Source organism: Corvus cornix, chromosome 2 (assembly GCF_000738735.6).
Source record: "Corvus cornix cornix isolate S_Up_H32 chromosome 2, ASM73873v5, whole genome shotgun sequence".
NCBI lineage: Eukaryota > Metazoa > Chordata > Aves > Passeriformes > Corvidae > Corvus > Corvus cornix.
The window spans coordinates 92,176,969-92,202,073 of NC_046333.1; the positions used below are offsets into that span (position 1 = coordinate 92,176,969).

The 25,105-nt window shown below is 39.6% G+C and overlaps 2 protein-coding genes across 9 annotated transcripts in view; one reads left to right on the plus strand and one right to left on the minus strand.

Annotated features, from left to right (window-relative positions):
• The first annotated feature begins 374 nt into the window (after positions 1 to 374).
• PDCD6 (programmed cell death 6) lies at positions 375 to 10,068 on the plus strand. Of its 2 annotated transcripts, none has more exons than XM_039548515.1 (6): positions 375 to 506; positions 3,423 to 3,484; positions 6,550 to 6,594; positions 7,578 to 7,736; positions 8,415 to 8,524; positions 9,449 to 10,068. In XM_039548515.1, the coding sequence occupies exons 1-6, from the start codon at positions 415 to 417 to the stop codon at positions 9,545 to 9,547; spliced, it is 567 nt and encodes a 188-aa protein (XP_039404449.1). In that variant the 5' UTR covers positions 375 to 414; the 3' UTR covers positions 9,548 to 10,068. The 2 variants fall into 2 exon arrangements, with proteins under 2 accessions (XP_039404449.1, XP_039404450.1); XM_039548516.1 differs by having other exon boundaries at positions 409 to 506; positions 7,578 to 7,730.
• Positions 10,069 to 12,655: 2,587 nt separating this feature from the next.
• The window catches only part of LOC104685828, a 28,647-nt gene continuing 16,197 nt past the window's right edge, over positions 12,656 to 25,105 (minus strand). For all 7 annotated transcript variants that reach the window (XM_010393870.4, XM_010393869.4, XM_010393872.4 and 4 more), the window contains 10 exons: positions 23,080 to 23,216; positions 22,403 to 22,522; positions 21,841 to 21,871; positions 19,862 to 19,883; positions 19,288 to 19,312; positions 18,358 to 18,396; positions 17,130 to 17,231; positions 15,933 to 16,038; positions 14,553 to 15,521; positions 12,656 to 13,780 (listed from right to left, as the gene is read on the minus strand). In XM_010393870.4, the coding sequence (XP_010392172.2) occupies positions 13,725 to 13,780; positions 14,553 to 15,521; positions 15,933 to 16,038; positions 17,130 to 17,231; positions 18,358 to 18,396; positions 19,288 to 19,312; positions 19,862 to 19,883; positions 21,841 to 21,871; positions 22,403 to 22,522; positions 23,080 to 23,216 (1,607 nt within the window). In that variant the 3' untranslated portion in view covers positions 12,656 to 13,724. The remainder of the gene's footprint in view (positions 13,781 to 14,552; positions 15,522 to 15,932; positions 16,039 to 17,129; positions 17,232 to 18,357; positions 18,397 to 19,287; positions 19,313 to 19,861; positions 19,884 to 21,840; positions 21,872 to 22,402; positions 22,523 to 23,079; positions 23,217 to 25,105) is intronic.

The following is a 25,105-nucleotide window of genomic DNA, read 5'->3' on the forward strand; positions in this document are numbered from 1 at the left end:
CCCTTTATCCCTTCTTCCTCTCAGCGATAGTGCGGAGGCATCTCTTGGATGTTAAACTTACACTCTTTCTCCCCCACGACAAGCCAGCTCCCCTGAGCGGGGATCGGTCACAGGGACGGCTCCTGCCCTTGCCGGAGCCTTCGTGGCGGCTCCTGGCGGGGTAGGGCCGGCACTCCCCGGGCGCGGCTCCCCAGGCCCTGCCCGCTGCGCTCCAGCCGTGCCGCAGTGCCCCGCGGGCCCCTCCCGGCGGGAGCAGCCGGAGGCACCGCCCCCGTGCCGCGGGAGCCGCCCGGGATTCCCCTCCGCGGGGCGGGGCGGGGCGGGGCGCGCACCCGCCCGGCCGTGACGTCACGGGCGCGCTGCGTCAGGGGCGGCCGGTGGCGGAAGCGCGCGGGGCAGGCGCGCGCGGGGGCCATGGCGGCGGGGTACGCGCACCGGCCCAACGGCGGCGGCGGCGGCGGCGGCGGCCTGCCCGACCCCTCCTTCCTGTGGAACGTCTTCCAGAGGTGAGCCCCGCCGCCCCAGAGCGCCCAGCGGGCAGCGGGAGGGGCCGGAAGCGGGTCGGCTGCTGCGGGAATCCGGTCACCGGCCCGGGGCTTCCAGCGCGGGGTTTGGCTGCCGGGGCGGCTGGCAGCGCTGTAAACACCGTGCTGGTTTCCCTGTGGGAGGGACTCTGTAAGAAAGGGCTGAGGAGAAATAAGTGTGGCTGTATTTTATAACAAGGGTAAAGGGGATTGATGGGAGCGAGAAGGTAACCGTGAAAGCGCTGAAGTAATTTTTAACCTGAGATTGCAGAAAGGATAGTAAAGTCTGGAGGAGCAATGTAGCAGTACAGGGAAGGCTTGTAAAAAGGAATCTCATAAATGTTAAAGGAAAACTTTAAAGCTACCAACGAGAAGGCATAGCTGCGCCAGGGGACGTTTAGGTTGGGTATCAGGAAGAATTTCTTCACGGCAAGGGTGATTGGACATTGAAATGGGCTGTCCAGGGACGTGGTGAGTCACCGTCGCTGGAGGTGTTTAAGGGAAGACTGGATGTGGTACTTAGTGCCATGGTCTGGTTGACACGGTGGTGTTGGGTCACAGGTTGGACTCGATGATCTCTGAGGTCTTTTCCAACCAAACTGAAATATTCTCTTGAATTCACCTGGAACAGAGGGACCTGGAAGGGAGTTAGTAAGCCTATGCTAAACAAGCACACTGGCAAGATCCTATCAGTAAAGAAGCTAAAGGTAATTTTGCAATTATGTCATGTTGAGGAAACTGGGGAGGTGCCTACGTTGGATCCATTTTTATGGGAGATGAGTCAAGACAGATCCTCTGACACAAGCAGCAGCAAGAAGAAGTTAAGCAGTAGATAAACAGTACTAAGTTTCTAAAACTGGCTGATATTTACGGAGTGACTCAGGAATGCAGCTGCTTACCTACCCAGCCTGCTGTAAAACAACTTCCTCTGAGAACTCAGCAGAGGCATGCATGAAACCATTTCTCTTTTCAAAGGGTCCAGAAAGAAACAGATCAACCATCTGTTCTGCACTAGGAAAAACAGTAAAAATAATTTTAAATAATGTAGTTAGTCAGGAGAGTTGCACAGCTTTTGTTGAAAGTATTCCTGTCTGGCAGACTACTGTATAAATCCTGGAATATGTTTGGTAAGGATTGGATATGGATATGATGGCTAGAATTGGAGCAATTCGCATAATCTGTATGCTTTCCAAAAATACTCCCAACACTATCAAAAGGCTCTTACAGAAATTCAGTAAATGTAGAATGAATAGAAGCATTCTCCAGTGGATGGAAAGCTGACTGAAGGAGTGTGTGTGGTCGTCCGCCACACTGACAGATGGAACTCTCCTGGGATCTTTCTGTAATCTGTTCAGGAGCAGCTGGGGAAAAGAGGGTAGGTTTAGATTGGATGGTGGGAAGAAGTTCTTTACTGTAGGTGTGGTAAGGCACCGGAACAGATTGCCCAGAGAAGCTGTGGATGCCTCATCTCTGAAAGTGTTAAAGGCCGGGCTGGATGGAGCTCTGAGCAACCTGGTGTAATTGAACGTGGCCCTGCCCACAGCAGAGGGGTTGGAACTTGAGGATCTTTAAGATCCCTTTCAACCCAAATCATTCTGTGGATCTGTGATTCTGTGAGAAGAGGGTGAATAGTCAGGTGAGGTTTGCTGATTCCTGCAGTAACTGAGGCCTGTGAAAGCTTGCAGGAGCACCTTACGGTCCTGAATTACTGGGCTGTATCAGCCAGTCATGGCCAGATCATGATCCCTGTGTGACAGGTGAGCCCCATATGTCAAGTGGAACCCAGAGTAGGAACCTGATGTCCATGAGGAAAACCCATTTTAATTTTGCATAATTTTGTTTATAAAAGGAATGTGCTGACTGATGATGCTCAGCAGCAAGATAAGTAGGTCATAATGCATTTTCATGAAAATATCAGCTTAGCACTTGGTAGCAGCTCATAAAAGGTAAAAAATGTTCACAATACTAAGAAGAGAAACAGAATAAAAAAGGGAAATACCTTTTTGTTATTGAAATCTTCGCAACTTACGCTTGCAATTTCAGTGTTGCATGTATTTGTTGCAGGTTACATAATTCTTGGAGATGGGGAAGGAAGCAATAGAATGAACTGGAAGTGTTTAGAAAAAGACAGCAAGGACTAAAGGAAAAGAAAATCAGCTTCTGCGAACAGGGATCAACTGAGCAGGACTCTGCTTTGGAGTGGTAGTAAATGAGAGGAAATAAAAACTGTCAGTCCAAGGGGAACCTCCTTGTATGAGATGGAGGGAAGTCCCCACCACTTTCAGTTTCCCTTCTAAAGAAGGCATGATCATTCTTTATTTGGGCAGAAATTACTTAATTCATTCATTTTGGCATAGAACTTGACTCTTTAGGACAATAGACTGTGAAGGCTCAGTAAAAGCTGGAAGTTGGCTGTGCTGTTTCCTCTTTGACCCCCTTTGAAAGGGGCCAAGGCCTGGCAGTCGATTGAGTCTTTCAGTACTTTGGTCACATTAGTGACTTCCTCTCCATTGCCAACATGTGAGAGAATCTGGGTGCCAAACCTGTTGCTCCAGTTTGGGAAACAAACAGCTTACTACTGTGACATTAGGCATTTTGTGGATTCAACCAGCATGTGTGCTCTGCAGTTCTCTTAAACAGAAATAAATAAAAATACTTCTTTGTGCAGAGCATGCCCAAACTGTTTCATTGGCAGTGTGTGTTTCTGTGCATCTCTTCACTCATGAGTAAGCCTTACAGTTTTCTTTGGAGCTTTTATCATGTGCCAGTGACTTTTCAGGAAAAGATTAATCTCATCTGATGAGTAAGAACCAGAATGCTGAAGTCTTCAGCAAGTGGAACCTGTTAATTTCAGCCATTTAAAACTTACTACGTGTTTTTGTTTTGGTTTTTTTCCAGAGTTGATAAAGACAGGAGTGGAATAATATCTGATAATGAACTCCAGCAAGCATTATCCAACGGTAAGTCTGTAAATGAGCAGTGAGGTAGTTCATCGTAAATTTCATGTTAAATTTGTTGTGACGGTGGCTACTCAATGCCTTCATTCTCTGTATGGAGGAGGGTGGGAAGTGTTCCTACCACTGAGGAATACTATTTAATCTACAGCAAAAGGTTGGAAAGGGAAGAAAAAATGGACAATCCTAATTTTTTGTTTGTTTGTTTTAAACTGAATATCTGTTGTAACCATTACTGATCTGTATTCTGAGGAATGAAGGCATGCACATCCCTTTATTTTTTTTCCAGCTCTGCTTCCTAGAAATCATAACCAGTGATTTATATATTCCTTGCTGATCACTACTGAACCTTTGTTTTTTAACCTGGATCAGTGTATAACGTGGACAAAGCTGTTTACAACCAGCCTTTTCACTGCACATAATTTATTTTTCATACAGTATGGTGCAGGAAATAAAGTATGCTTGGCATTTTTCCTAACAGAGTAGAAAGATGCATTCTAGATCTAGTATTAAAACTTCCTAATAGTCTGTCAGTTCCTTGTTGTAATACTCAAAGAATAACTAGGGTATTGATAATAACTCATGGAAACAAAATAAAAAATGAAACATTTTTCCAGCAGCCTATTTTTACTTTCCTCCCATGACTCAGGGCGGGTAGGCTTGTACTCTGTGGGGTTTTTTTCCATTTGGAAATCTGAAAAAGGGCATATTCAGGCTGTTTGTCCATCTCTGAGTCCATACCAAGTTTCCCTTCTCCCAAAGTTTATTCTTTTATCCTTCCTGTGCTTTGTGACTGAGAAGGGCTTAAACTGATGTGAGCTGCAGCATACACAGACTGAAGGGCCCTTTTTGTCAGTAATTGCCTGACTTGAAATAAATTGATAAAGCTCTATTTAGTAAAATTGCAGTCTTGTAAATGACCTGGATTTACTAGAATATTTGTTTAATAATGTATCTGATAAATTAAAAGCTATGTATTGTGGCTGCCAGACCTGATCCATAATTAAAATTTTGACTAAAATCTTTAGCAAAAACTAAGTTAAATTAAGTCACCATTTTCATTTAGATTACAGTGTTGTTTAGAACTGTGAGAACCTGTCATTTTTAATTTTACCTGCTGTTTTAAATTTTATATATTTTAAATATCTTTTCACATGAACCTGCCATTTTTAATTTCGTATATTTTAAATATGTCCTCATATGGTTGAATTTAAGAATAATAGGCAGTGATGACTATCTGAGTTTATTTCTTTCCTTATTTACAGTGTAGATTAGCAGTTTCAGTGCTTTGCAATTATGAAGAATGCCTACCAAGTGAATTCACTGTTAGACAAAATATTTATAGAACTGTAAGCTTCCTGCATTCCAAGAGATTCTAGATCTTGTACATCAATGTCACTAACAATTCACTATATTATATTTAAAATATATCCTCTAGTGGATGGTTGTGCGTGGCTGTCCTGCAATTTAACCTGGGCTAAAATAATATTATGTGTTTATTTCTAAAACATTAAAAAAGTCTGCGTCGTGCTCATCGAAATTTGAAGTTCAGTGTGGTTTTGACAATTTGACATTTTCAACCTGTGAAGTTTTATACAGATAACAATGTGCTTACCTGGGAGGGGCTGATCATCACTTTGTCTAATTGTTTGCACAATAAAATCCTATGCTTCCTTCTTGTTTTTTTCTGTGCTGCTGTGGGAAGTTAACAGTAGAGCCAGGAGAGAAGAGACAGAAACAGCTTTCCCTGTTTATTGGAACAGGCTGAAATCAGTACAATTCTTCACCTCTGGAGTTGCTCAGATTTCACTCTGTGGCATCTGTATGAGTCACTTGAATATTTCAAGATGAAATAAGTTAACTTTCAGACTGTATTTTCACTTTTTCCTCTTATTTTGTTCAGTGTTAAGTGCTGGCACCTTATTAATTCCATTATTTCTTATTTTTGTGAAGAGACATACAACTCTAAGGTACTGATGTTCTCTGTCTAAAATACTGCTTAAGCATTTTTAGAGTCATTTTTCCTCTTCTCTTTCTCTGCTTACATTTCTCTTCATGTGCAAATAGTCACAGGACCTGCCTAGAGTGCAGGATTCCCCCTGTAGAGTTACGCCACTTGCCCAGCGCGGCCCTTCTGTTGGGATTTGTGGTCAGCTGACGTATCCCTGGGAGCGCTCCGCAGTGCCCTCGGCTCCGCGACTCCTTTGTGGTCTCAGCGATTCCTTGAGGCCCTGCAGGCAATCACAGCCAGTTCAGTATGTGCTGCTTCGTCCTCCTGCTTCCTTCGCAGGCTCTAGAGAATCGATGGTGAAATTCTAGATGCGGCACAGGATTTCTTTTCTTTAAAGCTTAATGCTTCCTAGTGCTCGGGAATGCTCTCAACCAAGTGAAAACTATTTCATAATGACTAGCCTCTAACTACTCAGAGAAGTACAGAGCTCCTCTCCAGATGACTACTGCTCAGGCCTGTTCAAGCAGCAACATTTCTTGGTCTAAAAGTACTAATTCGCGCTAACACTTAATTGTTTTAGCAGTGGAGGTGGGATTTGTACTAAACAACTCTCAATTGCAATGTATGGTTATGCCATGTTAGGAACCCTTTCTTTTTACTTCTGTCAGAAACTAAATGCCCTGGAGTAGTCCTGTAAAAAGGAAATGAGGAGATGGGTTTTTACTGAGGAACAGATATAAGACCTTGATTGAGTTACAACTTAGAACACTTCTGCTCCTGTCAGTAGAAAAGAGGTATTTCAGTTTAGATCTTGCCTTTTATCCAATACTTCCTGACAGCCTGGGATGAAAAAGTCCCTCTTAGATCTTCCAAGGTTTGTTAGTTTTGTTTGTTGCAGCCTGAAAAATGCTGGTCTGTGTGGTATTTGTAAAGCTCTAGTTGAAGTAATCTCTGAATCTTCAAGAACATTATTACTTCCAAGCAGCCATATTTTATAATATGCCAGCTCCATGTCATGTAGCTCGGAATTCACTGTTCTTAACATGGTTATTTTTGTTTTGTTGCACTTTTTTTAAACATTGCTTAGTATTGAGGAACTAAGTAATTCTTTCTGTTTCAGGCACGTGGACTCCATTTAATCCAGCAACAGTCAGGTCAATTCTTGGTGAGTATAGTTGTGTGATGTGACATAGTCCTAAGATAATGTTTTGTAATGTGTTCAGATGATTGAGAATGGTCTCAATTGCTACACGGTTTGTTTTTCCTCAGAGTGCCCAGCAGTAGTAAGTTAAATTATTTTCCCTTTTGATTAATACAGGAATGCCCTTTGCATACACACATGTGCACTTGTCAAAGTAGCCTGAGAAAATGTTACTGCATAATTGATTAGATAATAAATGTAATTCAGGCATGAGGAGATTGTCATCTCAAATTTTCTAAAAAGATACTACATAACTTGTCTTTGGAAGTAGTTTTTCCTGTCTTGCATTTTAAGCCTATGTTTTGCTCCAGAATACCAAACAGAAGCTTTACAATGCTTAAATTCTGTTAGTGTCTAAAATAATCGCCAGTAGTGTGGAAGGTGATGGTGGTAGAAGGATAAAGACTCAAGCACAATAAATCAAATCTTCTTTATCACACAGTTCATAAATCCAAGGACTACATTTTTTGCTTTGTTTTCAATAAGTTCAGCAGCAGTCCGAGTTCCATCACCGTGTGATATGCTTTGTATAAAGATAACAGTATCAGTAAGTCAAATGCAGATGAATATCCCAGCACTCTTGGGAATAGATGTAAGACTTTTTAATGTGTCCTTAGAAAAGAATAATCCACAATGCCCATTTTGATTTATCACTGGATGATCAATCAAGCCCTCAGTATTTTCGAACTGAAAATGAAAACCCAGGAAAAAGAAACATTCTGTGATTCATTCTGGTACTCTTCTATCTTGCTTTATCGTTTTTTCCTTCACTGGATGACTGCTTGCTTTTTCTTGGCAGAACTTTCCAAATTATCACTTGCATTTTAGTAGTTTCTTTTCTCTCTTCAGTACCTTCCACAAAGCATTCTTGTCTTCTTAAAATCCTGGCAGATCTTGCTGAGTAGTATGACTAAGGTTTTATATGTGTTTCTTACTTTTTATTTCAGGCATGTTTGACAGAGAAAACAAAGGGGGTGTGAACTTCAATGAATTCACAGGAGTCTGGAAGTACATCACAGACTGGCAGAACGTCTTTCGAACGTATGACAGAGACAATTCTGGAATGATTGACAAAAATGAGCTAAAGCAAGCACTAACAGGTTTTGGTAATTCATTTGTAATTACAGTTTTTATGACTGGGTTATGTCATAGAATGAGCTGCTTACTGTTACTGTTGCAGAACTGTACTGCTCTGACATATGTGACTAAAAATGAGGCAGGTGAAGGGCAGCTCTCCGTTTAGGTATAAGGTACCTTCTAACAATGTCCATGCCAGCAGCACATGTTTTTTAGAGCTTTTTCCTTAAATAGAGAAAAAACATTCCACACATGTCCTGACACATCCAGTTCCAGTCTCCTCTGTGACATGCTCTGAGAGTGTTACCAATGCTTCAGGCAAAGTCTGACCTTACAGGGCACTTGATAGAACTTGCCACTTTTTAAAACAAAGCCAGCTGTCTATGCTACCAGAGCATTCTGATGCATAAGGAACTTTCACTCCTGTCACTTCACTTGTAAAGACTTGATCTGCAGCCCTAAACCATTCCCTCAATCAAATAGTCACCTTAATCTGTAATTATATTTACCATGACTCTGTACATAATTATTATTAAGCATGGGTTTTATTGCATGCATTTTAGTTTAACAGAGATACTGGGAAAAAAAATCGTTGTAACTCTTTACTGTTTTCTGGTTTTGTTACACATGCCTGCTAGACAACCTTGTTCTTTTTATAGAAGGACTGCAGTAATTGAAACCTTTTAAAGTATTTCTCTTTTTCCAAGGTTACCGACTGTCTGATCAATTCTATGATATCCTTATTCGGAAATTTGACAGACAAGGAAGAGGACAAGTTGCTTTTGATGATTTTATTCAATGCTGTGTTGTTCTACAGGTAAGATTGAGATATACTTTTATGTCAATTGAAAAAAAATTACCTTTTCCTAAGATTTTCTGGTTCTCACTTTAACAGTGGATCTAAAACTTGCTTTTATTTATAATAAACCATTTGAACTAAGTATATGACAAGTGCTAGAAACATCTTTGTGTATTGGTCTTCATTAGTAATTCCTTTGATTCTCAAGTAAATTTGATACAATGGGTGAGGAACAAAAAAGTGCAAAATAGTCTCACTGTTTCACAGTGTCTGTTAGTTTAATACAGACTTCAGAGCTGTTCCTGCAGGGGTAGTGGTAGAAATACACAAAAAGCCCCACAACCTTTCAGTGGGAGAGAGAGAGAACCTGGAGGGAAAGCAGTTCCCTGTAAAAGCAGTATCTCTGTTACTTAGACACACCAGTCACCTGTGTATTTATTTGTAATATAAGGCAGTTATAGTTAATTATAGACTTGAACTCTGCTAAAAAGGGCTTTGAAATGCAGTATCACTCAGCTGATGTTTATGAAACCGTGCTGGTAGTTGTTCTGGTCCACTGTCCATACTGCTCTGGGGTTATACAGTGACAGCTCAGATAGCAATGGCACAGGAAGCACATTTGCCTAGAAGGTGAGATATGCACAAGGTACGTATTGGATTCTGTTTCCAGCTGACTCAAATGTGACATTGTTTTTCCCCGTGCCAATTATAAATAGTCTATATAGTCTTGTCTATAAAGAAGTGCCTAGGTAGCCATAGGTAATGTATCATTATTGGCAAAGAGCTATCTTTATAAATAAGACTGTAAAATGGCTACAAAGGGGTTGAACAGAAGGGGTTCATATAGCTATAGAAGCCCAGGTGGCAAGGGGAGTGAGTATGTGGCAGTCTGAACCTTCCCCTAGAACAAAAATGTCTATTATTTTTTTCTCTCCTCCTCAGAGGCTGACTGATGTGTTCCGACGATACGATACTGATCAGGATGGCTGGATTCAGGTGTCCTATGAGCAGTATCTTTCCATGGTCTTCAGCATCGTATGACACTGATAACCAGGAATTGCACACTGGCATTACACAGACTGGAGCTGCCAAATCATCCTCTACTGAATAAGATTACTGATGTATTATAATGGATGTAACATCACATTCTTAAATTTTGTATGTTGGTAATCACTGTCAGAATCTGTACTTGAGTTGGTTTTTATTTGTATTATTGTATGATATGACCATCTCTGCTTACTGTAGTACAGAAAGCACAGAATCTAGATTTAACTGGTGCAATGTCAAACATAACCTCTTACACATATCCTGCATGGGAGCAATGACTCTTTAGAAATGCCAAATTAAAGTAATGCTTGTTAGTTTATATGAGTTGAAAGTCAGAAGTTGCACAACATGTTTTGCATGTGCCTTACTTTTATAAGAGTTTAATGTATTAATTTTTAATACAGAATTTAAGTAAAAATACTAGGTCAACTCTTAGTCTGTTTCACTTTTATACAGCTTTAAGGGGATGGTGATTTTATTTCTGTATTCTCATTTTCTATGATTCAGGGGTCTCTCCACTTGGATGGCCTTTTTCTATTTTATTTTCTAGCTGCCTCCTTCTTTCAGGCCATCCTTGGGATGGCTTCAAATACAACTTCTTCCAGCTCTGAAGCAGATCATACTGCATCTCCCTCAATAAGTTTCCCCACAAAGATGAACCCTGCCTCTGAATATGTTCCCTTTGCTTAGTTGTCTCATTTAACATCAAAAGTCTTCCTTTTTGTGCTGAAGGACGTATTTGAAGTAGTCTTGAATTGACAGTCAGACATTCTCATAACTTTACCCTACATCTCACCATTTACAGCTGAGAGAGAGTGGAAAAACTCAAGACAAGTAATGACTGATTTCTGTGTCAAACACTATCTCTTGCAGTAACTCTGAAGAAGCAACTTGGAGGAACCAAAGAAAAGTTAAAAAAAAAAACCAAAAAACAAAAAAACGAAGTTACGATGTTACTTCCAGGTGACCCTGAGATTGGCTCAGATTGTCAGAGAATGGTACAAGTAACAGCAAGGTTGCAGGTTCAATCCCTGTATGGGCCATTCACTGAAGAGCTGGACTCAATCATTCTTGTGGGCCCCTTCCAACTCAAGACTGTTCTGTGATTCTGTGTCTCAGCCAGAGTAGAATGTCTGGTGTAAGGGTGAAGGCAGCAAAGTGGCAACTGTGCAGTTATCAAACATCTGTCACACAGAGAAGCTGCTACTGTTTGTCAAGTGATAATCAATCAGACCATTAGTGACAGCTCAGCAACACTCTGAACACTTTTCTGGTGTGAAATATGTGGGGAAAGACCAATGGTCTCCATGGCATAAGCACACCAAAACAAGGAGTTCTCCCAAAGCACTTTGGGCGTCATCACCCAAAAAGCAAGGAATTGGTTTTGGCTGAGGAGGGAGATCAGGAATGATGACCAGTGTCAGAAACCACCTCATCCAACAGCCTTGGATGAACTGTGAAGGTAACTTATGTTTTAAGAAAACAAGGGAAAAAGACTTCCACCAGTTACTCCTTGAACCTTCCCTCCCTAGAAGGCTGGGACGATAACTAGATGTGCTCTCTTCAGAAACAGAAGAGCCCCAAATTTCTGGGCTCAAAAGGGCTTCCCCGTTTCTTTCCCACTAAGGAATCTGTCCCTTCGGATCATACACACACATAAAATGCAGTAATTCTGGGAAGCACTTTGAGGAATACTAGTTAAGTCCAAGACACAAACTAAAAAAGCTGGAATCTAAGAAACTTCCCAAGTTGTCTCCCCTGAAGGATGTCGGCCATGTCCAGCTGGCCTTGTTCTACTTCACTGCCCTTGGTGCAGAACAGCTGGCTCCAGCACTTTCTAAAGGAGCATCACTGCTGCAGAGAACCACCAAGGTGTCTCTGGATTGGAGCAACTCTTGTCCCAGTGGGAAACAGACACTTCTAAAGGTGTGAAAGCAGGTACACCACAGGCCAAGACACTGGCTGAAAAGTTATCCCCTGTCCAAGACATGTCCCAGTCTGGATTTTTATCACTGGCTTTTTAAGGAAATGTGAAATTTGCTCCAAGGGCTCAGGTGCATTCTCAGGACTCTTGCCTCCATGCCAAAGCCTGTGATGGAGCTGCATTGGTGCTGACAAGTGCCAGGCATCCAGTGCTGCTCTGCAGGCTGTCAGGACCTACTTTGTGAAGGTTGTGACTGGAGTCTAGACAGAGGATTTGTTCTGCTCCAATTCTATACTACATGGGAGCAAGATATGGCAAAGCAGTTTCTTGGGAGTAAGGAGTACTCAGCACACCAGAGTTCAGGAAATTTAGTAAATTAGCTTTAGTAAATCCATGCTGTCGTAATTTGGTAACAACTCCAACTCCCTTTCAAAATGCACGAACTGTTTCCCCAATGCAGGACTCTGCACAACAACAAAGGAGGGGTAGTAACTGATGCCCAGAAGAAAAAATAAGAGAACATATAGGTGGAAAGAGCATCTAATCTGGATGGAAGTCATCCAGCTGCTGTATGCCACTGGGGTATACAGTAATGGCAGTAAAATCCCAAAGGGAGTGAGAAATGGGAAAAGAGTTCTCCACAACAACTGCAAATGAAAAGGTCTTAACTTGAATTGACAGAGTTGCAACAGTAATATTTTCTAGCAACATTTTTTCTACAGTTTCAGAATTTTAGTTGCACTACACTTTCTGAGGGAAAAAACTATGGCAGTAACATTTGTGTAAATAACTTCTGCTAATTTTATTTACCAGAAGTAAATAATCAGATACAATAATTGATCAATCCTACAGACTTCTAAATCAAAACTCTGGAAGACACCCGTGGTAGAAAAACCGTAATTTTGCCTTTTAAGCAAGGTTGACTATGTAATTCAGTGGATGAAAGTGTATGGCACAGCTACAAAGTGTGTGACATTATAAACCACTCCAACACTTCAGTAAGTATGAGCAGTAAATAGTGAACAGGAATGAAAAAGGAAAGTGGATCTCTTCAGATGCAGAAGCAAAATAATGACAGAAGGAAAATTTTAGGGAATTGAGTTTATATGCTCAATAATAAATCGTTTTTTCTTATTAAAATTTATGTGACAAGATCCAAAATGTATTATGACAGCTCATGAAGGCTAGCCCTGCTTCAGCACAGGTATTTAATGCACAGAGACACAGTTCAGGCATGGGTGAGAAGAAAAATGATAGTCCACAATGCAGCAGTGAACAGGAAGACAGACACTCAGGAGTAAACTTGTCTCACTTTACTTCTTTTCTTCAGCTCCATGTAAGCTGGTTTTAATTACATAAAACAGACATCTAAAGCCAGGTGTTCGTGAGCATGTGGTTCTGATACACATCAGAACTGGTAAGTATTACTCAGTTAGTATGACATTTTGATTATTTATTTTTTTCCTGTTATTTTATCTGATTGCCTTATGGGTTCCATTATTTCTCAATATGCTTTTACCAGTAGAAAGAATCAGTAATTTTTATTTTTGTAGGGGTCAATCCACCAAATGAGTTTTTCAGAAAATTTATAATGATTTCATTTTGAACAACATGATTAAAAAATCTCCATATATTTCACACCATTTCTTGCTCTGCAAAAACGAAACTAATATGCCCCATTGCATACCAGTTCTCTAGAATACATTTTCCTCATACAGCATCACATTAAGACAGAGAATACCTTTGCTGTGACATCCTCCTTTCTTTGTCTAAACAGAAGTGTAGTGTGTCAATTTCTAAAAATATGCTAATTATAAAGCCTAGAATTAATGGAACTGGCCTTACCTTTGTGTGAAGAAAAATAAACCTGTATTTTCAATGAATATTCTTCTTAAGTAGGTAACATAAAAGTAAACCTTTCTTTTTCCTCTGAATTGAGAGGGGTATTCAAAGGATTATTAACTTTTTGCTGACAGAATAATTTTAACATATTTTCAAAAAATAACAAAAGATTTTTTTCTGTACTATACTAAGATATAACAAATACATTACAAAAAGCCTAAACAAAATAGTATGTTCACCCGTTATGTGCAAGTCCATGTTCCAGCTATATTTCACATGTTAAAACTCTACCTCCCTTTACCTTTCCCAAGCCAAACAGAGTCAAATGCAGTCTCTTTCCTGAAAGCCAAGCGATGGAGATTCTCAAATCTCTTCATCTGTTTCCAGTTCAACTGTTGTTGCTCCTTAATCTTTCTTTCTAGTTTCTATTAGCACATTGACGAATGTCTGAATATTTACTTCTAGAAAGGGGAGATAAAGACATTTACAGTTACTTCCATCTCACAATATTTCACATAATACAGCATAGAGAATGTGAAAATGAAAGTTTTACTATTAAGTAGCTACCTAGTTAATTAACTAATTCTAGTATCAGAAGCATAGTTTGCATTTGTCCAAACTCATGCCCAATGACAGCCATGCAGTAGCATATGCCCACTTCTCTTTAAATCCCTCTCATAATCTATTTCGAAAGGAAAAACTTTCATTTTGAAAAGTGTATCACTATTCTCAGCATTAATGACTATTTCTACAGTAACTGGAAAAAGAAATCAGCATGTAATGAACCAGCTCTTTGATAACATTTCTCTTGTTATCCCAATGGGTTTTGATCCATTTGGATTATTTATTATAATTCCATCCAGGTTTGGTTCTGCATGCATTTCAGTATTTTTTTCTTTACAGCAATACATTCCCTTCCCATCGTTGCAAACCTAGCAGTACAACTCATGATACAAACTGCTAGTTAGAAAGATGACCTAGTTCTAACCTTTCAATTCAGGAAATTTTTGTGCTATCGAAATCTCCTCTCACTCGCTGCTCCATTTAGTTGCCAAGAGGCACAGTGTCCTCAGAGAGGCAACAATGCCTTTCTTCAGCTGATACAGATGTGAGCAAAAGGAGCTCGACTCCCCTGAACAGCACATCCTATCTCTGCAGCCTGCAATCTCCTGCTTATGTTAAAGCAACCATGCTGATCAACTCATTTCACATGCAAACTAATCACAATCTTACTTTGAAGTGCCGGATAATATGGAGCCAACTGTTTGAGCGTCCTGGTCATTGTAGGTACATCCTTTCCTAGTAGTCTATTCACAGCGTTGGGAGCAAGACCAACATCAACTCCATCAAACATCTCTTCTGAGCTTCTGAACTGCTGGTGATCTCGGTACGAACCACTGCCAGAAAATGAGTTCTGATGGGAACTCCAGTTTCTCTGGTAGCCTGATTTCTGATACCTGAATCCTTGACACCTAGATTCCTGCTTCCAGCTAGACTCCTGCTTCCAGCTAGAGTTCTCGTTCCACCTGGAGTCCTCATTCCACCTAGAGTCCTCATTCCACCTAGAGTCCTCATTCCACCTAGAGTCCTCATTCCACTCCCACCTAGTGTCCTGGTGCCACCTGGAGCCACCTCTTCCTGAAACATTAGAATTTGCAGAAGATGCACAAGTGTTCACAGACTCATCGTTCTTGTAAGAGGAATAGTTTTGTGAAGGATAGTTTGTAGAGTATCTTCCAGATGAAGGATGAGAGGCAGAAGAATTGGGATAGGGTAATTCTTGGTCACTTATATGCCTTGCTTTTGTACATGCTTGTTGATTCCTCCATTTTGTATTTTCCCTGCCAAATGAGAGTCTCTTATCATGGAGCTCACTTCCTTGCACATCACTGGACATATATTCTGCTGAGCACTCCTTCAGTGGGCTGGTCTTGTAGGAAGAGGCCCCAGCAGCCAAATTCCTGCCAGACACCGAGTGTCTGAGCTGTCTCAGCCATTCACTGATACCACTGACAGGACCATCAGGCTCAACAGCAGGAGAGTCCCTGAGCAGAGACACCATTGCAAAGTCATCAGATCTCAGATGGCAGGAAGATGATCCATCATCTGTTTGGTAACTGTTAGAGTGAGCAGGAGCAAAAGAAGCATCTTCAGAACACTCTTCATACTGAGACAAAAAACCTTGATTCCAGTCAGAACTTCCTGAATAAATAAAGGGCAATAAAAGTTAGCAAAATATTAGAATACCAACTGCAAACGCAACTACTTTGAGATTTTATGAAGTGTCCTTCTGTTCTTTTCCCAATTCCTGCCTTTATGTCTTAACTGAGCTTGGTATATTCCATCCAAAAATTCTAACAGTAAATAGATCAGGAAGGGTTACTGCTTGAATTTCCTTAACCTTTACTGCTGTAACACTGTTCAGTGAGACAGGAATGTTCTCAGACAGTTAAGTCATTAAAGCTTCAGAAAATGATATCCTGAACTGACTCAGAGGGCAAAGACACACAGTACACCAGCTAAGAAGCACTATGGCTGGCCATAAAACTAAATTTTCACAATCTGTGCAGTCTCAAGAGTAAACAAACTAGTGGAACAAAATATCTAAATTACCTTCGTACTCTCCATCTGGCCCGTAGTGTTCTGGGTTGCTTTTCCCTTCTGGAAATTCATCTTGAGGTACTGACATCAGTGGGCCTAAACTGTTGGTGTAATTAACCTAGGCAAAGCAAAAGGTCAGAATGTCTGCCTGCAAATGCAAGAATTTAAGAACTTTAAGAATTTTAAAAAGCAATAAATTTCCCATAGAAAGTTAGCAAAGTACAATTTTAGGTGATAGCCAAGTCCATATGAGGGATGTGCTGTTACCACATTATACCACAATTTTCCAAAGTGTTATTTGGAAGAGGTAAGTATCTGGAGAACAGAAGGAGGTGTCTGGTGAAGACAACGTCTCCTGTTTCAAATTTATTGCCTCATTTCTCTCATCATCACCTGGCTAAAATATAAAACTGGTACATATGCAAATCCTGCCTCCCACTGGGGAATGCAGAATGGAAGGCCCAGCTGAGAGATTAAGCTACAGAAGCAATATTTAACTGGTGTTGGTGGCAGCATTTGCACAGAGACAGTTACTGTAGCACACGACATGGAATATACAATTGAGAAAACAGTCTGAAACAGCTTTCAGAAAAACACACACCCTGCATTTTCTGAACCAGTAGCCGCCAGAGTCATTAATCATTTTTTCAAATATTCTAGTCATTCTTCAGACTCCTTTTTCCACAGGTAGTCAACTTCTTTGCAAAGAAGCTATGGAGCTTTGTAAGGACCAACAGATAGTCAAGAACATCTTACCTACCTTAGTCTTAAGAGATTAGAACTCTCAACTGAGAGCAGAGATATAAGTTATAAGAAAGACAAACCTACCCACATGCCCACCAAAGAAAAAAATGGCACATTTGTGTGAGGCTTAAAGCCTCACTGATCTTAGAACAAAAGCTATCAAGCAAGGGACCAACACAAAAAGGAAGACAACCTGTCATCAAGAAGCAAAATGGTGCCCAGAACAGAACAAACGCACAAAAAAACCAAAACAGATACACGATGATGGAATACTAAGAGAAATGTGCCATGCAATCAGTACCTTTGTTACCTAGAAATTGTAAGAAAAGAAAATTGAAGTCTATTTAACAGGGGGTTTTGACCCATGCCTGAACTGTTCAGTTTGGCAGGGTGTTAACACAGAGAGTTTAACCACTCCTTTCCTCCCAATGGTAAAACAACTCTGGACAAGATGATGTTACTTACTGCTGCTTTCTTTTCACAAAAGGTCTTCAAAGCCTCCATGAGTTCCTGTGTAATGTGAAGAACAAGTGTTGCTTCTGAGTCTGAGGTGATGTGAAAAGTCTCCTGTCAAAAAACACGGTTAGAATTGGTCATTAGGGTGCTGAAGGGTCATATACACAAACAGATCAAAGTTACACTTTGATTTTGGTATAACCTAATTTATACTATTAATTAACATATGGCATATATAATAAATGTATACACAAATATCAAAAAAATAAATTGGGAACATAATTATGGCCAGATAAAAGGTAAAACATGAACATGGATTTCTGTGCCACTCCTGTACTGACAGTCATAAACATTTTGTTGCAGACAGAGAAGGGGACAAGTCCTAAATTTATGTTTTCTGTGTAGAAGATTGAATAAAAAATAAGATTCAGGCCGATTAGTAAGTAAATTAATTTATAAGTGATTACAGTAAGTTAAAAGAATATAGGCAGTCTTCTGTAAGGAATAGTTGTAATTCCTGTAGATAAAAGTCAATTAACTACCAAGTTTTTTTGTAGTTTACTGATTATCCCTTAGACTTGCTTTTTTTCTCTCTCTCTTTCTGAAGTCACAAGTAACTACAGCGTGGAAGAAATGAAGCATACATCTCAAAACATTCTACTTCTGATTTTGGTGTATAAACAATTCAAATTCAAATGAAATTTTCCAATTGCCTTAGGTACAAGAACATGATTTTCACAGAGTACAATGTTGAACACAAATGGTCAGGTATTTTCATAAACTCAGAAGACAAACCAAGGCTTACTGTGCCACTGTCAACAGCAACAGAGCTGATGAAACTTCCCCAATCACTCCAAGACCAGCAGCTGTGCTTTCTCTGGCAGCCAGACCAGACTGGCTCCTCTCGCTCAGCATTATCAACAATCCCTTTAGATACAGGCAGACAACAGCACTTGAGCAACATCAGTGCCGCTAATTAACAGTGCTTGTCAGAGTGGCTCCTCAGCAAAGGGGAGAGTCATCCCTAGAACAGGCCGAGAGTTCACATTTAATCCAGCCAATTGTTCTGAGCTAAGCTACAGCTGCACTAATTTTTCAAAGGGTAGAGTCCATTAAAATAGAAATTAATGTTGTAGTCAAATGAGTTTGATCAGTAATCAGAGGCTCCTTCACAATATTCACTGCATCATACTGATGAAACCTCACAACTCTCATCATGATTATTTTACATACATACCAAGAACTCCAGAGCTTTCTGTTTCCGAACAGGATCATTCTGTGAGATTGCAGAATAGGGGAAAAAACTTTAAAAGACTAAATATTACAGCAGTTGTTGCATCATCTTGTACAGAACAAAACCTTTTAATCTTTTATCCAACAATAAAAGTCAACACAAAGAAAAGATATCATTTTAGGTCACAGCCATAAACATGTAACCTTAGATGCTCAATATCAGTTTGGTAGCAGCTGCTACAAACACAACTGCATTACTTCCAATTCCATTACTACCAGGAAGAACACATTTCACATCTAAGCCACACACCTACAAGAGCTATCTTTCCCAGGCTTTCCTCACTCAGGTCCAAAATCATGTTTAAAAAAGTAAAGTGCTCAGCTGTGTTTAACATAGTACCTGACCAGCCTGAGGCCTACACAACCAACTCTGCCACTAAGATAAAAAACAAGGCACTTCTCAGTGTTTGTGTCCAGCACCAATCAGGACAGATATTTCAGTGATCATTTTGAGTTTCACCTCTGAGTTAGAAAAAAGGATGGTAAATCTTTAGAGGTATCTTAAGATTCAAACCGAACTTTCAGTATAGAATACTTTTGATCTGAAGAGGGACAAAACAGGGAAGGGGAGACTGCAGCACAGGCTGGGAGACCTGGCCTGCAGACACTGGCTCTGACACTCTCAGTGGCTCTGAACAGGATTTATGAGAGCTGAGGCAAAGGTACTGTATTCTCTTCCCCTCTGCTGTGATGAATGCAAAATTCTGACTCATTAGGTCAATTGCTTCTGCAACAATATTAATAAAATAGTAAATGAAGCCAAAGAGTAAACATTTTCCAGAAAAATGAAAAGCAGCAAGCATAAAGAAACTGCAACAACATGAGACACTTGTGGGCATGTGAATACTTGTGTGGACTTACTGCCTCTACATACCTCATGCTTATAATCATCTTCCCACCTTAAAAGAAAGAAATTACAGTATTAAGCTGCATTCTAAAAATTACCAAAACATTAGGTTTACTCATAGTATATAGAACCAAAATATTTCAGTTTCCAAATTTATATCAATTACCAATACTGGATATCTTTCTCTAAAAAGTAACAGTGTTTTAAGTATGCTGTAAAGATCCTTATTCTGACTGACTCTCGAAGAGATCAGTAGTACAGATTAACTTCTTCACAAATCAGCTAAAGAAGATGACTAAAACAATGGTGGGTTGGGCTTTTTCTTCCTATATAAACAGCTTTTTATAAAACCTACTCAGCCAATGATATTCCACATAGAATAGAAACAGCTTGAAATTTCAATTGCAATTTCTTTTTGAGTGCAGTATTTCAAAAGCCATAGCTACTATTTCCTCACAGACAAAAAAGAACAATTTACAGAAGAGGAGTAAGTACAGAGGAAAGACAATATAAAATATTTTCCCCAAATGTCATGATGTTTGCTACAGAAAAATAGATTTAAAAATCTCTTTTGATTTCCCTGTGGATGTAGTACTCTCACCTTGCTTTCTTCTTCTGTGGGGCTAGAAAATGAAAAAGAATTATTAGCAACATCACAAGGTTTGCACTGTTATTACTGCAACGGAAGCATTACACAAACAGAACAGTTACTGGCTGTGAAGTGGCTGCCGTTTCTGTAAAGGGCAGGATTCTGCAGCAGATGGCACATGCTGCCATCTTAGAAACCAGCAGTCATCCTTGATGAAAAGTCTGTGGGACACCTGAGCCCTAAAGGCTTTGCAGGGTACCCTACAGCATCTATGTTCTGGCAGCTGACTCCCACACAAGAAGCCTGTATGGAATAAACTGAGGTGGGCGTGTCTCCTCCATGCAAAAAAGTTACAAGGTTTGCACGTGGGTTTTTCCTGAGTAAATACCAGTGAATCTCAAAGCTGCATGTACAATAGTTAAGTCTCCAACAAGAACTTATGGCGGTTGGAATGTCTGACCATCTCATCTCTGTCAATGTACAAGCATGAGGAGGGAGGGAGGGAAGGAGGGAGGAAAAGCTCAACAAAACAAGGCAGTCTAAAAGAGTAACTATGCTTCAGAGAACCAGCTACTGCATGGTACATAACTTATCACTTCTTAAGCATTTATCAACACAGGTATTCCAGGATAAGCAACAGGACTTGTAATCATTCTCAGACAAGTGACATCTTTGGCCCTACAAGATGAGGCTGAAAGACTTGTGTTACCATGCTGACCAGCTCCCGTTAACATGGGTAAAATGGGCTGATGAAGCTGTAACATCCATTTCATCGCTTGCACACTAGTACATGTCACCAAATGACCTTTCTTAATTCTATCTTCAAACTCATTCTCACTGTCAGAAGGGAGTTTTGAAATTTGCCAGTATGACCTATTCTAAAGACACACAGCTGCTAAACCTTTAACCATGATTTTCTTTGAAATAACCAGAGGGATTTTTTCTGGAATTCACTTGATGTTGATCCTATCATCTAACCACAGCACACCTTTATATTGAAAGGCACAACGTTTTTGCAGATAACTTCCCTCCTGTCCATTTCTCCAGAGTTTCATATCCTGTAGGACTGGGTGGGATCACTGTTTTTGATGATACAGATTGATATTTGACCTTGTCTTCTGCTTCTACAGAAGTCTGCTGACTTGATTGATGTCAGTTTACTCTGAACTGAGAATTACTGAGCTGATTCCTGGGTCACATTCCCTCTTCTTCACAAGAGACACAAAAAGAGATCAAAAAGATTATCCACCACCTTGTTTTGCAGACCAACATTAAAAAGTACAAGGCACAGAAGCCACCAATGATCAATCAAAAAGAAAAAAGGCACTGCTGTGGTAGGCTCCTACAGGAGCAGGATTCACACTGACAAATTCTGTTGATCTACACAACTTTCACCCATTTCAATCAAACCTACCTTCCTTCTGGTATTAATACTAGGGTCAAAACGTAGCAAGGAGGTATTGCTTCAGATTGGCATCATTAAGGATTTATAGCACATCTACAGTAACAAAGGATGTAACTCAGCCATACAGTATGAGAGAAAATGTTTGGTTTATGTTTGTGGGTTTGGTTTCCATTGCTTGTTCCAATGGATTTGCTAAAGAACAGTAATTTCCACTTTCACCAGTGATTCAGCATTTAAGCCTTTTGATGACAGAAATGAGATGGAGAAGACTTTATCAATTTAGCCATCAAAGTACCATTCTTCCATACTTTTTCACTTTCCTTGATGAGCAAATTACTGCAGGTATCACAAATACCTCCAGAACAAAGAAGTTAAAAAACATCTAAGGAAGACTGGAAGTCTGGCAATTTCCTTCTTTCCTCATTTCAAAAATCACAAAACCCAGAAACATTTCTGAAAACATTTCGTGGCATTATAAGTTGAGTGTTTTACATCAGTCAAACACTTTGAGTTCAACTAGTAAGGCAAATTAGGCCAAATATCAATTATATCAAATCTACTATACTCAAGAAATTCACAGACTTACATGAGGTAGTTGGTCTTGTGTAACCTTCAATCTAAAAATAGAAAAAGTTTCATATTAGACTTTCTGATTAAAATTTCATAAAAGCAGTCTCTACAGCAACTGCCTTTAGGAAAGGAACAAGTACTTTTATTTATGTCTACATAATTCAATTGGTTCCTCACACACAGATAGAGAATCCTGTAAATGTAACTGAAATTTGAGAGAAAATTTGCTTACATTTGAGAAAATTTAAGTTGCAAAAACTAAAAATTTTTGAAGTTAAAGTAATGAAATTTCTAAACCGCTGAATTCAGACTAAAGAATTTTCAATTTAAAACATCTAAAACCTTAAAAATAAAAAGCTTTGGCTTTTTCCAGACAGATTTCAATACTACTGCTCTTTTCCCCAGATTTTTCAGGGCAACTTTAAGTTAAGCCTTAGTTCAACTCACTACTACACTTCCTAGAAACACACAGAAATTTAACAAGCTTTGCCAGCATTACTTTTAAAATTTACTATATCAAACATAAATGCACTGATAAAAGACACATTAACAGATACTTTACATTTACTTCCAATTACCTTATACATTTTTAATCCTTCACTCTTCTCTAGCTCTCCTGCTATGCGTCTGAAAAATGAGACTTTGCATTCTTTTACATCTGTCGGTTTTCTCCTAATTTTATCTGGAAATTCTTTAGACTGTAAATAAAACCAGCTTGAAAAGGTTAATATCAAAATATATCACAATATTAAAAAATTTACACATTTCACCATCTGGACAAGCTTCCACAAGACTGGTAAACATTGATTTGAACATTATGAGCTAATTTCTTCTCTGCAACACATCTAATCAAATTTTAGAGTTACTTCAGTAGGCTTCGAAACAAAAAATGGATACCATGCAAAGCTTACTACCAAAAGGACACACCCTCTGTACCAAATCCAGCAGTGCTATGGACATGCTGGGGAATAAAAAAGAATCACAATGTTTTAGGAAGCTGATCCTGAAAGCAATCCAAACACTTAGGAACCAACTTTGGAGCTGATACAGACAGGCAGCCCTGGACTGCACTGCCTCAATAGCTCACAGCATCACAGCTCTTCATGTTGGTCTCACCCAGGGAGAGTCAACGATACAAGTACTGACAATTTATCATATGAGGGTTTAAACTTCAAATGATATAATTATTTAGAAAAAAAAATAGAAGGGGAGTATTAGAAAGAAATTTTGATCAAAATGCATCAAAATTACTCACAATATATTCTCTTCTGTGTTTATATCCACTAAGATGCTCTATCATAGGTGCCATCTCTGTATTACACCCACACAGCCTGCACTCGTAACGTGGATCTTTTCTTCCTTCAAATCTGATTTCAACCACATGTTCTAAACCTGTAAAAGCAAGAGTTACAAATACCTCTATTTTACTACAGACTACTAAAAACAAATGTATTCTTTTCAATGCTGTTCATTAAATTCAAAATGAATGTATGAAATTATTCCATTTTCAGAATTTAACACTCCTTCAGGATCACTTCAATACTTCTTTAGACTTATTACCCACATCAGCTTAATTCATCTCTTTCCAATGTCTTGTTCTGAAAGGAAGTACACCATCTATGGATTTCCAAGCCCAACAAAAATATTTCATTACTAAATTATTTACTCCTGTCTGGGATATTTTTTCAAGAAACTAAGAAAGAGAATGAGAATAGGAAATGCCATGCAAATGTCTGGATTAAAAAACTGCATTTAAAATACTAATAAAACATAATTTGGAAAGTGTCCAAGTAAAAGCAGACGTAGGAAAGACATTAATCAGTTCACAAAACTGAATCTTTCATAATCTAAAAATGTTACATAAACTTTTAAGAATTACAAGAATGAAAATGGGATTTTTCTTCATTTTTCCTAGAAATTACTGAGACTATCCCTTAGAAGTAGTCAGAAATCTTCAAGTTTGAGGCTTATTACCCAGCATGAAAAGTTTTACTCTGAAAAGTTTGAACATAGTAAACTTAAAAGCAGTTTAAAACAAATAGGAAAACCCTGCAGCTGTTCCCTTATGTCATAATTTCCAGTACTCTCTATTAGTGATGGGTTGATCCCAGCCAGCAGCCAAGAACCACATAGTTGCTTGCTCACTCACATCCACACCCTTCAGCAGGGTGGGGAGAACACAGGAAGAACAAAAGCAACAAAACTCATGGACTTAAAGACAGTTTAGTAAGTTAAGGAAAGAGGGGTAAAAAAACCCCCAAACCAACCAGCATGCAAAAACCCATCGCTCACTTCCCCACAAGCAGACCGATACCCACCCACAGTCTCTGAACAGCCGCCTTGGAAGTTCAATCCCGCTTCCCCCCCTTTTTTTCTTTCTTTACCTCAACTGTGATTGCTGACATTACATGGTACAAAATATCCTTTGTGTTAGTTTGGGTCAACTGCCCTGGATGTGCCACCTCCCAGTCTCTTGCCCATCCCCAGCTTATTCAAGGGGTGAGGACCCAGAGTAACAAAACAGTCTTGATGCAGGTGCACTGCTCAGCAACAGGAAAAACCACTGTGGTGTCATCAAAACTGCTTCAGTCAAAAATCCAAAACATACAGGCTGCTATGAAGAAATTCAACTCCATCTCAGACCTGCTACAGTATTATACTGCTAAATCTTAACTCTGAAAATAAACTATCACCAAATGAACTGAAAGTGTTCTTGCAACCAGAGTGTTTTCTATTACAAATGCTTACAGTAAAGCATTAGTATTAAAAAGCCTAGCAATTTATTATGTGGAGTAACTACAAGACAAGGCACTGAACTGAGATATTTTCTGCTAAAACAAGGAAATTTGCTACTTAGGCCTTCATCAGAGAACCTATTTCTCTAGGCCACCAGTACACACTTGGAACACTAAGGCCGCTGACAAGTAGCCTTGCTTCTCTCCAAAGGGTTGGCTAATCTAGCAGTTAGAAAGAAAGCAAGTGTTAAAATTAATCTCATTTCTTTTAGTACAGCCAAGGACAGTGAGGAAAAATATTTCACTAAACAGAAACATCTGTTATATCCCACCAAATGGAAAGCCATAAAGAACCATGACTGAGGACAAGTCACCAGTCACATGAAGTCCAGCTGGAGGTAGCAGTGCACCCCAGGGGTCAGTACTGGGTCCAATCCTGTTCAAAACCTTCATTAATGATCTGGATGATGATGCAGGGCATAACCTCAGCAAGGCTGATGATGACACATAACTGGGAGGGATGCCCGATATACCAGAGGGTTGTGC

Coding starts and splice junctions, on each gene's coding strand:
- PDCD6 (XM_039548515.1), top strand. CDS start 415: ATGGCGGCGGGGTACGCGCACCGGCCCAACGGCGGCGGCGGCGGCGGC. Junction 3,485..6,549: donor CCAGCAAGCATTATCCAACG/GTAAGTCTGTAA, acceptor TTTCTGTTTCAG/GCACGTGGACTCCATTTAAT. Junction 7,737..8,414: donor GCAAGCACTAACAGGTTTTG/GTAATTCATTTG, acceptor TCTTTTTCCAAG/GTTACCGACTGTCTGATCAA.